Source organism: Nanorana parkeri, unplaced genomic scaffold (assembly GCF_000935625.1).
Source record: "Nanorana parkeri isolate BGI_ZX_2015 unplaced genomic scaffold, ASM93562v1 scaffold470, whole genome shotgun sequence".
NCBI classification, from domain to species: Eukaryota; Metazoa; Chordata; class Amphibia; order Anura; family Dicroglossidae; genus Nanorana; species Nanorana parkeri.
In genome coordinates this window covers 360,675-375,138 of record NW_017306738.1, presented here as the reverse complement: position 1 = coordinate 375,138, position 14,464 = coordinate 360,675, and the positions used below count along the sequence as shown (strand labels likewise).

Sequence of the window (14,464 nt, the reverse complement as noted above, 5' to 3'; positions counted from 1 at the left end):
ATGCTCATTTTATAATGCAAAATGTATACATAAAAATCATTTCCCCTAATTTGGATATACGCAATTAGAATTTCATTGAAAAAAATCAGTTTTTGGAACGTTCGTTCAATCTTCTTACAGGTAATGGGGTCAAAATGATCATCGCTTTTGACCGTAGTGTCGATAAAACCGAAGGAGCTGTTGAAATTCTAAGAACAAATGTGGTTTTCATTCAGGACACTCCATTTATTCCAAAATTCAATATCAAAATAAAATTTTGTGCGACATTTGCAAAGTCTGTGGAATTATCGAATCTTCGGACGAGATATCAGATGAGATTTTGCACATAAACATTTGTTTATGAAATTTATGGCCAGCTTAATTCATGTTATAAATAATACAAGCGACTGATTAGAATCTGCAAACGATAAGTCAGGTTTGATCTATATCCCACATTCTGTGCACAATTGCGCAAATATTGGCGTCACACTATATTCAGAGACCTCAGACGGTCACGTTTCAATGTTCACACCACAAAGTGAATTCTTCTTTGTGTTACAGAATACAAATGAGCACAGCCACGATTTCATGAATTCCATTGTTCTTCCTCCCCAGGGCAGGATGTTACCTGACCCCTCCCTACCCCTCCAATCCTAAGACTGGCAGGTCCACCATGGCCATTGTCTGCAGTAGGGCGACATGCTGCAGGAAACGGCCAGTGAAAACTTCAGGAAGTTCAGCAACAAGCAGCCTCGAAGAAGTGTGAGAGGAATGAAAATGAGGACAGTGTGAGAATGAGTTAAAGGAGAATAGAGGGGAGGGGAGGCAGACAAGTGAATGCCAGGCAAGGTGGGGGAGGAGGGATTCTGGAGGAGGAGAGACACTCAGGGAGAAGAAGAAAGTTGAGTTCCTGTCTGTCCCAAGGGAGAGAAGATTGGACATGTCACCCTCCTAAGAGTACCTGGGCCAGGACTGCGGACACCAGGTAAGGGGACGAAAGATGACTGGTGGGGGGAGGGGGGATAAGGTGCAGCGGACAGAGGAAGGACTGAATGACAAGGAAAACTTTGCAGGAATTCACAATGAGAAGAAGCAAAGGAATGGAGAATGGGGAAAGTGGAGAGGGGAGCTGCCTTCATGTCTGACTGACAGGTGTTTGCATACTAGGGAGGAGAAAGACTGCACACTATGGTATTTGCAGAGGACGCTTTGTGGGTTTTCTGCTTTCTCTGACATGCCCCTGCTTGTAAATCACAGCCAGAAACTTCCATATAATACACTTTCCACCCCGAAACCAGTGGATACACTCGTATCCATAACCCAGTATACTTATATTCGTAAACTTCAATATAATTTCACTTTCCACCCTGAAACCAGTACACTCGTATCCACATCTTCTATATAAATGTCACTTTCCACCCTGAAACCAGTACACTCGTATCCATATCTGCTATATAATGTCACTTTCCACACTGAAACCAGTACACTCGTATCCACATCTTCTATATAATGTCACTTTCCACCCTGAAACCAGTACACTCGTATCCACATCTTCTATATAAATGTCACTTTCCACCCTGAAACCAGTACACTCGTATCCACATCTTCTATATAATGTCACTTTCCACCCTGAAACCAGTACACTCGTATCCATATCTTCTATATAATGTCAATTTCCACCCTGAAACCAGTACACCTGTATCCATATCTTCTATATAATGTCATTTTCCACCCTGAAACCAGTACACATGTATCCACATCTTTTATATAATGTCACTTTCCAACCCAAAACCAGCACACTCGTATCCATATCTTCTAGCTTTCTACCCTGAACCAAGTACACTCGTATCCAGAACCCGGTACTCTCGTAGCCAGAACCCAGTACACTCGTATCCACAGACTTCTATATAATGTAACTTCCCGCCACAAAACCAGTACACTCGTATCCAGAACCCGGCACACTCATATCCACAAACTTCTATATAATGTCACTTTCCACCACAAAACCAATACACTTTCTGAAACCAGTACACTCGTATCCACATCTTCTATATAATGTCACTTTCCACCCTGAAACCAGTACACTCGTATCCATATCTGCTATATAATGTCACTTTCCACACTGAAACCAGTACACTCGTATCCACATCTTCTATATAATGTCACTTTCCACCCTGAAACCAGTACACTCGTATCCACATCTTCTATATAAATGTCACTTTCCACCCTGAAACCAGTACACTCGTATCCACATCTTCTATATAATGTCACTTTCCACCCTGAAACCAGTACACTCGTATCCATATCTTCTATATAATGTCACTTTCCACCCTGAAACCAGTACACTTGTATCCATATCTTCTATATAATGTCATTTTCCACCCTGAAACCAGTACACATGTATCCACATCTTTTATATAATGTCACTTTCCAACCCAAAACCAGCACACTCGTATCCATATCTTCTAGCTTTCTACCCTGAACCAAGTACACTCGTATCCAGAACCCGGTACTCTCGTAGCCAGAACCCAGTACACTCGTATCCACAGACTTCTATATAATGTAACTTCCCGCCACAAAACCAGTACACTCGTATCCAGAACCCGGCACACTCATATCCACAAACTTCTATATAATGTCACTTTCCACCACAAAACCAATACACTTGTATCCAGAACCTGGTACACTAATTTCCAGAACTCTGTACACTCATATCTAGACCCTGGTACACTCGTATCCACAAACTCCTGCCATGTGTCACAATTGTAACTTCATTGGATTTGTTATTATTTTCCTTGATTATTATGCATAATGCACTGTTGTACCTCCAATAACAGAGGGGTGGAAATGATAAACTCTATAAATGGGGGTACAGAAGTGGGGCATTGGAGGAGTAGGGAGCCTTGCCAGAACGGGCTTACAATCTAGGGGGTCCGGGGTGATTGTAGGAGGATTTTATATGTATTATAGGCATCTATATAGCACCGACAATTTACATTGTGCTTTACATACTTGTAGAATTCCACCATGTAACAGTTATAACTTTCTTGGATTTGTTATTATTGCCCTTTATTATTTGTACATATGACACAATATTATACATCCAATAACAAGTCCCTTAGATGTGTTATTATTGTCCTTTGTTATTTGTACATATGACACAATATTATACATCCAATAACAAGTCCCTTAGATGTGTTATTATTGTCCTTGGTTATTTGTACATATTGCCGTGCTATGTTGATATGTTGCAGTGTTGTACATCCAAGAACAACTTTATTGGATATGTTATTATCGTCCTTGATTTGTATATTTTGCACAGTGTTTTACATCTAATAACAATTTTCTTGCATGTGTTATTATGGGTTATTCTTACATATTGCAGTGTTGTACCTCCAATAACAGAGGTGTAGAAATGAGAAACTCTATAAACAAGGGTACAGAAGTGGGGCATTGGAGCAGTAGAGAGCCTCGCCAGAACGGGCTTACAATCTAGGGGGTCCGGGGTGATTGGAGGAGGATTTTGTAGTTATTATAGGCGTCTAGGTAGTGGTGAAAATTTGTATTGTGCTTTACATACTTGCACATTCCCATTAATCTCTGAGCTTTAAGCTTAGTATGTATTTATTGATCATTCTGATATGGTAACAGCTGTATACAATTACACTGACAGTATGCAGCTGTTGTTAGGTGATGTTAAAACTCACATTGCATGAATATTGTTTATAGGAGAATACAGTTCGGTAGGTAAATATCAGGGAGATGCTGTGTAACAGGAATTCACAGACATACGAGTCCCCGCTCTTTAAGGAGCTTACAATGTAAAACTGGCCATGCACTGCTTGAATTGTGGCCGAGTCCTGCTGGCTTAGCAGAAATTCGAGCAGTGTGTGACCCTGTCGGCTATACTCCATTCAACTTTTGTTTATGGAGCCGTGCTGAAAATTGTTGGCTAAACAGTGACTTCAGCCACTGGTGTATTCCGACACTGGCAGGCACCAGCTGTCTGAATACAATAGCCAGCAGGGGAAATCTCTCCATTCACACTGTTTAGAGCAGGGGTAGCCAAACTCCAGCCCTCCAGCTTTGGTGAAACTACAAATCCCATGATGCATCTCTCTCCGGGAGCCATGCCTGTGGCTGTCAGAGTCTTGCAATGCCTCATGGGATTTGTAGTTCCACCACAGCTGGAGAGCTGGAGTTTGGCTACCCCTGGTTTAGAGGAATAAAGCATTTTTTGTATGCCCAGTTTAAGGGTCCTATCTCACATACTAGGGCCAATTTTCCTACTAGCATGTCTTAAGAGTGTTGGAGGAAACCCAAGAAAGCACATGGAAAACACTCAAAACTCCATGCAGACAGTGACCTGGCTGGGATCTGAACCAAGGATTCCTGTGCTGCAAGGCAGAAATTCTAACCACTAAGCCACTGTGCTTTTTTTAAAAATCGTGAATTCTACACTCAAATTCTGCACCACCAGGGCCCAGTTCAATCCATTTCCAAAATTGGCTCATAACATCATGCTGTAGCTGATTGGCTGCAGTCACCGTTTATCCAACATTTTTCTACTAAGCTACATTGACAAAAGTGGAAAAATCGACTTTTGTTGAACCAGGTGGTGAAGGCACGGCTATCAAAGGATTGAATTTTGGGTGATTTTGCAGGAATGGTCTGTATGGCCAGCTGTAGGGGCTGATCACTGTATACACAAGGCCATAGGTGGTGCAGACCTCCCTATAACTGTTGCACGTAGGGTTGCCACCTTTTCCTTCAGCAAAACCCGAACACTCTAACGACATGCGGACATTTTTGGGGGAAAATGAGTCTTAACATATTATTATTTACATATCGCCGCCCATTCATATGTACATATCATGGTTGAGACTATTTTTTTCAGTGGGGAGCCAGTAGCCCCTATCCTAATTTTGGTTGCCCCTGTCTGCCTGACATCTTGTGTCCTGGTTTCGGCTGCCATGAAACCCGGTCACAGTATTCAAAACCCGGAATGTCCGCGTTAATCCTGGACAGGTGACAACTCTAGTTGCACTAGAATGAAGAATATGAATCATATGCTGTAGTATATATGCTCACAAATCCTTCAGCGAGACTGAACAAGAAAAGTCTTAATATTAAAGGAGAACTATGAGGTGAATGCTTAGGATTCCTTTCAGTCATTGTTAAGCTCAGTCACCTGTATGGTGTGAGGAGGAGCTGGTAATACCCAGAAGAGAAATGCCCCCATTTAGCCCCATTTTACCCCCTTGATGTGTCATTCTCCATACCGAATCATCTGGTTGTATCACACTGCCTCACAATGAGCACACAATGGGGCTGATTCACCAAAACCCAACCAAATCTAAGTGAAGAATGGAGTGTGATTGGTGTCTACGGGAAGCTGCTCCAGTCCTTTATTAGTCAGCTCTAGTGTATCCCATTAGAAATCTTTTATCACGCTGAGCCACATCAACAAGTGCCAGTCTGTATTCTCTGCCGATATTGTGTTCTCCCTGTGGTCATTCTTCACATTCCAGCCTCTGCGAGCCCACTGTCCCACCCTTATCAATCTGCGTATTGTGGGCATTCTGCTCATTCTGCAATGTCTAGAATTCACATTCTATTAACCATTTACACACTTTAGGCCATGCTGTGTACCGCTGTGCCCCGTGCATGTGAATCAGGCGATATATCATCTCGCTGTGTCTCCTATAAGAGTATAAAACTGTAAATTATCCCCATGTACCATCTAAATGCTTCAGAACAGGCACATCTCATCTGCAAGAGTACTAGACTAAATGTTTACCCACCAAGCCACCTGTAACAGTATTTGTATTGTTTCACTATTCACCTGAAATAAAGCCAGACTGAATAGTATCCCACTATGCCACCTGTAAGAGTATGTGACTGTACATTGTTTCACTGTGTCATCTGCAAGAGTACCAGATAGAATGGTAACCCACCAAGCCACCAGTAACACTATTTGGCATGCTCATTTTTTCACTGTTACCTGTAAGAGAACCAGACTGAATGTTATCCCACTACACCGCTTGTAAGAGTATGTGACTGTACATTGTTTCACTGTGTCATCTGCAAGAGTACCAGACTGAATGTTAACCTACCTAGCCACCTAGTCAGTATTTGGCATGTGCATTGTTTCACTGTTACCTGTAAGATAACCAGGCTGAATGTAATCCCAATGTGCAACCTATAAGATTATTTGACTGTACATTGTTTCACTGTGTCACTTGTGAGAGTATCGGACTGAATGTGATCCCAATATGCCACCTGTAAGTGCATTCAATGGTGCATTGTTTCACTGTGTCCCCTGTATAGTTATCAGACTGTATGCCTCCTGTAAAAGCCTTCGGCTGGGCATTGTTTCACTGTGTCACCTGTAAGGGTATACGGCTAAATGTATACTCACTGTGCCACCAGTAGGGGAATTAGGCTAAATGTGTTCTCACTGTGTGACCTGTACGGGCATTCAATTGTGTATTGTTTCACTGTGTCACCTGTTACAGTATCAAACTACATGTGATTCCACTGTACTAATCTTAAGAGCATTCAACTATGCATTGTTTCACTGTGTCACCTGTAAAAGTATCAAATTGAATGTGATGCACTGTGCCTTCTGTAAGAGCCTTTGGCTGTGCATTGTTTCACTCGGTCTCCTGTAAGAATATCAGACTAAATCTGATCCCACTGTGCCACCTGTAAGAGTATCAGGCTGAATGTGACCCCATTGTGCTTCCTGTAAGAACCTTTGGCTGTGTATTGTTTCACTGTGTCACCTGTAAGAGTGCCAGGTTAAATGTGATTCAGTTGTGCCACCTTTAAGGACATTCAACTGTGCATTGTTTCACTGTGTCACCTGTATGAGTATCAGGCTGAATGTAATCCCACTTTGCTTCCTGTAAGAACATTTGGCTGTGCATTGTGTCACCTGTAAGAGTTTCAGGCTAAATGTGATTCCAATGTGCCACCTGTAAGAACTTCAACCGCACATTGTTTTACTGTGTCACCTTTAAGAGTATCGGACTACGTGGGATCCCACTGTGCCCCTGTAAGAACCTTTAAATGTGCCTTGTTTCACTGTGTCAACTGTAAGAGTATCAGGCTAAATGTGATTCCGATGTCCTATCCATAAGCGTCTTTGGCTTTGCATTGTTTCACTGTGTCATCTGTAAGAGTGCCATTCTAAATGTGATTCAGTTGTGCCACCTGTAAGAACCTTAACTGTGCATTGTTTCACTGTGTCACCAGTAAGAGTGTCAGACTGAATGTGATTCCACTGTGCCACCTGTAAGAGCATTTGACTGTGCATTACCTCGGTGTTTCCCCCATAAGAGTAGAGACGGAATATTATTCCTCCATTTAATCCTGTAACAACAGTAATCAACTTGGCATCACCTGTAGGAGTACCAGAATAAATATGATCCCACTGAGCCATCCTGTAAGAGTATTCAGCTTTGCATTGTCCTGTTATGACACCTTTAAGAGCACCTGATTGAATATTATCCCACTGTGCCACCTGTAAAAGTATTCTGCTGTGAATTGTCTAATTGTGTCATTAGTAGGGGTATTACAATGTGCATTATCTAGTAGTGCGACCTGTACGAGTGTACAACTGTACATTAGCTTACTGAGCCATCTGCAATATTATCAGAATGTGTGTTATCTCATTGTGCCACATGTAAGAGTATTGGGCTGATTATCACACTGTGCCACTTATGTGTTCAGCTGTGGCATATATCTCACTATGACAGCTGTAAGACTATTGGAATGTGCATTGACCTACTCCAGGAAAATTATGATGAGACCGTATACTATCCAACTGCGTCAATTTTAAGAATAGCAGGTTAAGCATTATCTCACTATTTCAACTGTGTTAGCCTTATGGGGCCACCTGGAAGATTATTAGACTGAACTCTTTTCCAGTGTGACACCTGTAATAGTATCATACTGTATATTATCCAAAGGTGTCACCTATAAGAGTTACAGAATGTGCATTTCCTCACTGTGTCACCTGTAAGACTATCAGACCGAGTGTTAACCCAGCTGGACACCTGGAAGATTATAACATCTGCCAAAATTCTAGACTGGTTATTATTTAACTGTACCTCCTGCCGAAATATTAGACTGTTTGTTGTCTCACTGTGTCACCTGCTGAAATTTTAGACTGTTCCTTGTCTCACTGTGCCAGCTGCCAAATATTAGACTGTTCCTTATCTCACTGTGCCACCTCCTGAAATGTTAGACAGTTACTTATCTCACTATGCGACCTCCTGAAATTTTAGACTGTTCCTTATCTCACTGTGCCACCTCCTGAAATTTTAGACTGTTCATTCTCTCATTGTGCCACCTCCCAAAAATGTAGACTGTTCATTATCTCACTGTCCCATCGGCCAAAATTCTAGACTGGTTATTATTTCACTGTACCACCTGCCGAAATATTAGACTGTTCATTGTCTCACTGTGTCACCTGCTGATATTTTAGACTGTTCCTTATCTCACTGTGCCAGCTGCCAAATATTAGATTCTTCATTATCTCACTGTGCCACCTCCCAAAAATTTAGACTCTTCATTATCTCACTGTGCCACCTCCCAAAAAATGTAGACTGTTCATTATCTCACTGTGCCATCTGCCAAAATTCTAGACTGGTTATTATTTCACTGTACCACCTGCCAAAATATTAGACTGTTCATTGTCTCACTGTGCCGCCTGCTGAAATTGCTGAGCACTGAGTGTGCTACCAATCATGCCACCAATATATACCAATTAAAACGTTTTCTTCATTTATCCAAAAAAGGTGATGATACTGAACCTCCCAGTTATTATAATTTTATATTAACATTCAATCCACGCTCATTTATATAGCACCAACATATTCCATAGCCCTTTAGAGAACACTGAACCATTCACGACTGTCCCAGAAGACCTTGGAGATTCACACACTCTGCCAATTTGGTCATAAGCCAATCTGCCCAGCTGTTTAATTTTTTTGGATTGTAGGGGAAACTGGAGCACCAGAGGAAACCCAACACAAAGAGAACATGCAGTCTCTATCCAGGTCATGTCCCTGGTTGGAATTGTTTCCAGAACCTCAGGTCCTATCCGCATATGCACAGTGGGGCCAAAACTAGAGCAAGACCGGGACACATTCCTGCAGCAACCAACCAAATTCTTTTCCTTATTTTAGAGAGGAAACTGAACTTTTATACTGTTTTGTGCAACATAATATTCAATGTTGTGTTTCCACAGCCAGAGATATGAAGGAATATTTCATGGAAGGACGCTGACAGGAGATGTAAAGATGGGATCTCGGCTTCTCTCCCTGTGTATGCTGCTCGGCATCTGCCTGGGCGAACCTGATGCTCACTTTGATCCGTGTAAGTTTTATTCACTGGCTTCAACACATTCAGAAGTAGGTTATGGGGAAGAAATAAGCTTTAGCAGAAGAATGGACATTGTTTTGCTAAATCCAAAAGCGGACATTTTATATATTTTAGCCTTAAAGGATTTAAAAACAATGTGCCCCCTAACCTAACCTAAATGATCCCACCCTCCCCCTCCACAGATCTGTACTTACCAAGATCCGACAGGCATGGTTCCTCTATTGTTAGATCCAATACTGCCTCTGCTCGTGGCACCTGCACATTACAACCCCATAAAATTCTATGGGGTCGTCTCCCAGCTAGGAGATGGATGTGGCCAGGAGAGGGAGACTTGCAGTGCTGGATGTCAACATACAGTAAAGCAGCGGTCCTTGGATCTTGGGTTGTATAGATCTGCGGAGGGTGGAATCATCTAGGTCAGAGTAGAGGGGGAAAAAAGACATTTCATGACTGTATTAGTTTCCTTCTTAATTCTTTTTCCTTTATTGTCACTTGGAGATCCTGTCAGTAACACACTTCCTGTCCTAGGGTGACAACACTCTCTCAATGGCACTGAAGCCACGTCCCCCTGCCCGCGGTGCGATCGCCGGCACCCGAACGCGTGGCACATTAGTGCCTTATTTCAGGTCCAGTGTAATCTGCAAAAAATGCTGCAAACACACACCAAAACAAAGTGCGCCAGAGGCCGAACGCACTCCTGATGGTGTGACAGGGCCCTAACTGTACTGTATCTATGTAGGCGCAGCATTGTCACCTTAGGCTTCTCACTTGATTTGTACTACAAACATCCTCAGCTTCTCATCTCCATTACCTAGGGAGGAGATACTTTGTTGTGTCCCAAAGATAACTAGGAATGCTGATTACATTGTTTGAGGTTTCAAGTTCAGTGTAAAGGGCGTTACAAGAATAGAATATTTCTGGCAGGATAATTTTTTGTACATTCAGAAAACATACTTAACCAGAAAACAAAAATAAAACAAATGCAGCCGCCACATCTAAGGACTGGTCGCTGCAATATTTGTTCTTGGGTTTAGATATACTTTAAAGAATATCCTGAAGGATCCCAGAGATCTGAGCGTCTCCCAACCTGGCTGACCACTCTGAATGCGCAGCCGACTCAATTATCTGCAGATGGCTCTGACGGTGGGGATACATTTGGTTGGATAGGTTTACTGTCATTGACTGAACAGTATTGTTGCAGCGCAGAAATTCTGGTATCAGAGCTGCCCACATGTGCTCAGCAGAGCCCAACATACTGTATGTTTATGGAGACATTTTTACAGCCTGTTTTTCCTGAAGGTGATCAGAGTATACTGTACTATACTGCACTGTATTGACTGCCCTGTTATTGCTGGATGCCCCTATTGACTGATATACACTATGTGCTATTGTCTGGTATATGTCAATTGCAGGCATTGATTACAATTCCCAGGAAGAGTCGTGTCTATTGAGATCATATGGGTGCTCAAAGGCAGCTCAGTGCTCGTTATTGCTCACAGAGTCCTGATAACCTTGGGAAAGGTCTGAGACAAGCCAGCAGTCCCTTCCTAATAAAGCTGAACTTCACATAGCAATTATACAAATTAATGCAGTTCTGTCATTCATATTCTTATATGCAAACAGTGTATGTACCTGAATTTGAGCTGGTATCATCCTCTTGCAGTTCCTGTACAGCAGAGCTCAAACTCGGAGAGGGAGAAGCGGCGCAAGGGGACAATTAGTTGTGCTGCAGTGCAAGCAGAATGCTAATAGGAGGACAGAGCAGAGTGATAGATGAATAAGCTCATTAGTCTCTTGCTTCTCCTTTCACTATCCAGCCACAGGCTAGGGGTAGGACGGAGACCCGTAATGTTACTGAACTGCAGTTGCAAAAATACACGTCTCTTTGAAAACAGGGTGTGGCAGAGCCGTGCAAATCTTAGGATTTGACAGACAGAAATAAAAATCCTTTGGCAGCACTTGGAACCAATAATTTGTGCAGCAGTGTTTATGTGCAAACAAGAGACACGTCGATAGAAGGAGAGCTGAGTGACAGAAAGATGAACTCATTAGTCTCTTGCTTCTCCTGTCAGTGTCCAGTCACAAGCTGGGGGCGGAACAAGACCAGTAATTGATATTGAGGTCACATTCACACCAGGGCGGCAGTGGTTTCCGCGCGATTTTCGAAAGGGCGCTTTTAATCGTGTTTCAGCGCTGAAATCTTTTGGAAAACGCGCTGATCAGCACAACAAAAATTGTTCAAGGTGCCTCTTGGGTGGCAGGCGTTTCGGATCACGCGGATCCGTGCACTTGCATGAACGGTCCCCATAGGAATGTAGAAACAAAAGACAGGGAAAGCGCCACAACCAATGTGAAGTGGGTGGGTTTGATTGCCAGTGGGCTGACACACAGGCCCTGAATGGTAGCAGAGAAATAGGAGGTTTCCAACCCTGCCAGTGCTATATGCCACAGCTGTGTAAATCTAACTACTGGCAGGTATAACAGCTCTGTATGTATTTCCCCTATGCATTTAGCTGTTTGTCTGGAGTTCTGTTTCAATGTTTTTATACAATTTTTTTATAAAACAAACACTTGGATACAGTATCTGTTTCACAGAGCACACTAGAGTTCAGTTTTATAAGGGCTGCTGCTGTAAGATGCCACTTGGAACAATCCACGACCTAATTGGCCGTTCAAAGGGCTGCAAATGCTAACAGGGAATTGATTGCTTGCTTCTGATTTTCAGCTACATGCCGCTATGCATTGGGCATGCAGGACAGAACCATCCCTGACGAGGACATCACAGCTTCCAGCGCATGGTCAGATTCCACGGAAGCCAAACATAGCAGGTAGGAGATATCTTCCACTAATAGAAAAATAAAAATGTAAATTCATGTAAAATATTTAAAATAAAACAATCACACAATATTCATTCGTCTTTTTATATTGTATATAGGGATATATTATTTTACGCATTTATTTTTTAATTAAGCCTATATTAAAAGTACACTGCATTTGCCTGTGTATTCCAGTGGGCAACAAATATCAAAGATTAGAATAAAACCTATGTGGCTCAATTCTAGTGTGAAAGGGAAAATTAATGAGAAAAGGCTGGCTTTTAAAAAATACAAATCGAAAGGGATTCCCTCTGCATTTCAGAGCTACAAGGAAGAGATGCAAAGCGGCAATCAAAGCCGCTAAATAGAATATGAAAAATACATTGCTATAGTAAATAAAACAAATACAAAAAGATCTTTAAATCTATTAATAGTAAAAAAGGAAAGAATATGTAGGCCCCCCACAAAATGTACATGGGCAGTTGGTCACAAGTGATAAGGAGAAGGCAGGTGTATCAAATACATTTTTCTCTACCGTTTATAGAAACAAAAAAGACGGGTTTGATATAGTACAGTAATGCTCATAATGTACTTAATGTACCTCTGTGGCTGAAATCCAGGTCCAAATCAGATTAGACAATCTTAATGTGAATAAATCGCCAAGCCCTGCTGGCTTACACCCACGAGTCCTCAGGGAGCTTAGCTCTGTTATTTTAGGGACACTTTACTGACTGGAATGGTCCCAAGTGATTATCGTAAAGCAAATGTGGTACCAATGTACCAATAAGAAAGGGTTGAGCTGTATTAAGCAATAGGAAATTGCAAGTGAAGAAAGTTGGGGGGTTAAGCTAACATACGTATGTAAGAATTAAATATATACTGTGGGATGTTGTAATTTGTGGTGATGAAGAGAAGTTAAACTTGTATGTAGACGATATATGTGTATGTTGATGCTTTGTCACCTTTCTTTGTCAATGTATGTATATTTTGTATAAATAATAAAAAGATATTAAAGGAGAATTATGAGGCGAGTGATTTTCAGAATCTGAGCCGACCTGTGACAATGAAACGGTCACAGGTCGGCTCAGTAGATCGGGAAGTGAACGAACACATACCGTCGCTCGCTCACTTCTTGATCTATCCCTGCAGAGAACCGTGACTGTCACTCACGGCTCCCTGCATTGATTCCCCCCCTGTCCGATCCTCCATCGCTGACTGGCGAAACGTACGGGGGAGGGGCGGGCACAGCTGGCTCTGCCTCTGGATAGGCAGAGCCAGCTGTCAATCCCACAGCTGGGTGGATCCAGACAGTATTGTTGGGATCTGTTCCGGCTGCGGCGTCTCAGTATACCGCGAGCTGTAGCTTGCGGTATTCTGAGCTTTGGGTCACGGGAGAACACTAGTTTGTGTTCTCCAGTGACCCTTAGGATAACTATGGGGAGAAGCCCTGACCCCATAGTTCTCCTTTAAACAAAAAAAGAAAGGGTTGAGATGTATGGCAGGAAATTACAGACCAGGCAGGTTCACATCAATAGTATGTAAAGTATTTGAGAGGCTAGTAAGGGACTATATCCAACAATGTGTAAGCTAAAATGGTATCATAAGTAAAACCAGCATGGATTCATGAAAGACTGTTCTTGTTAGTGTAACCTGTCAACGTTCTATGAGGACGTGAGTACTAATTTAAAAGAGGAATGCCAGTGGATGTAGTATTTCAGGAGTTTGCTAAGGCATTCAACACGGCACCTCATAAACATTTAATTTACAACATAAGGTCTATTGGAGTAGAAGAAATTGTATGAACATGGGTAGAAACTGGTTACAGGAGTTTGTCTATAGAGTAGTGATCAATGGTTGACTCTCTAAGTAAACTAGGTTTTTAAGTGGTGCCCCCCAGGGCCCTGTCACGCGGCAATGCTGTTTAACCTGTTTATTAACCACTTCAAGACCAGGTGTTTAGACCCCCTTCCTGGCCAGGCCATTTTTCAGTGTTCAGTGCTGCAGTCCTTTGACTGACGTTTATTCCGTCATGTACTGAAATGAATTTTATACCATTTTTTGGGGACAGATAGGGCTTTATTTTGGGGGTATTTAATCACCACTGGGGTTTTTATTTTTTATTATAATTAGGAAAAATTACAGAAAATTTTGGAAAAAAAAAGTTTTTTTTAACATTATGTTAGGAAACATTTATTATTAACCAGTTTTTTGGTAAAATATAAAAGATCAGGTCACGTCGGGTAAATAGACACCAAACATGTCAAGCTTTAAAATTG

At 42.0% G+C, this 14,464-nt stretch overlaps 1 protein-coding gene across 1 annotated transcript in view; it reads left to right on the top strand.

Moving 5' to 3' along the window:
* The first annotated feature begins 678 nt into the window (after positions 1–678).
* The window catches only part of DDR1 (discoidin domain receptor tyrosine kinase 1), a 41,520-nt gene continuing 27,734 nt past the window's right edge, over positions 679–14,464 (top strand). The window contains exons 1-4 of the mRNA XM_018560625.1: positions 679–739; positions 841–964; positions 9,239–9,366; positions 12,098–12,200. Of these exons, the coding sequence (XP_018416127.1) occupies positions 679–739; positions 841–964; positions 9,239–9,366; positions 12,098–12,200 (416 nt within the window). The remainder of the gene's footprint in view (positions 740–840; positions 965–9,238; positions 9,367–12,097; positions 12,201–14,464) is intronic.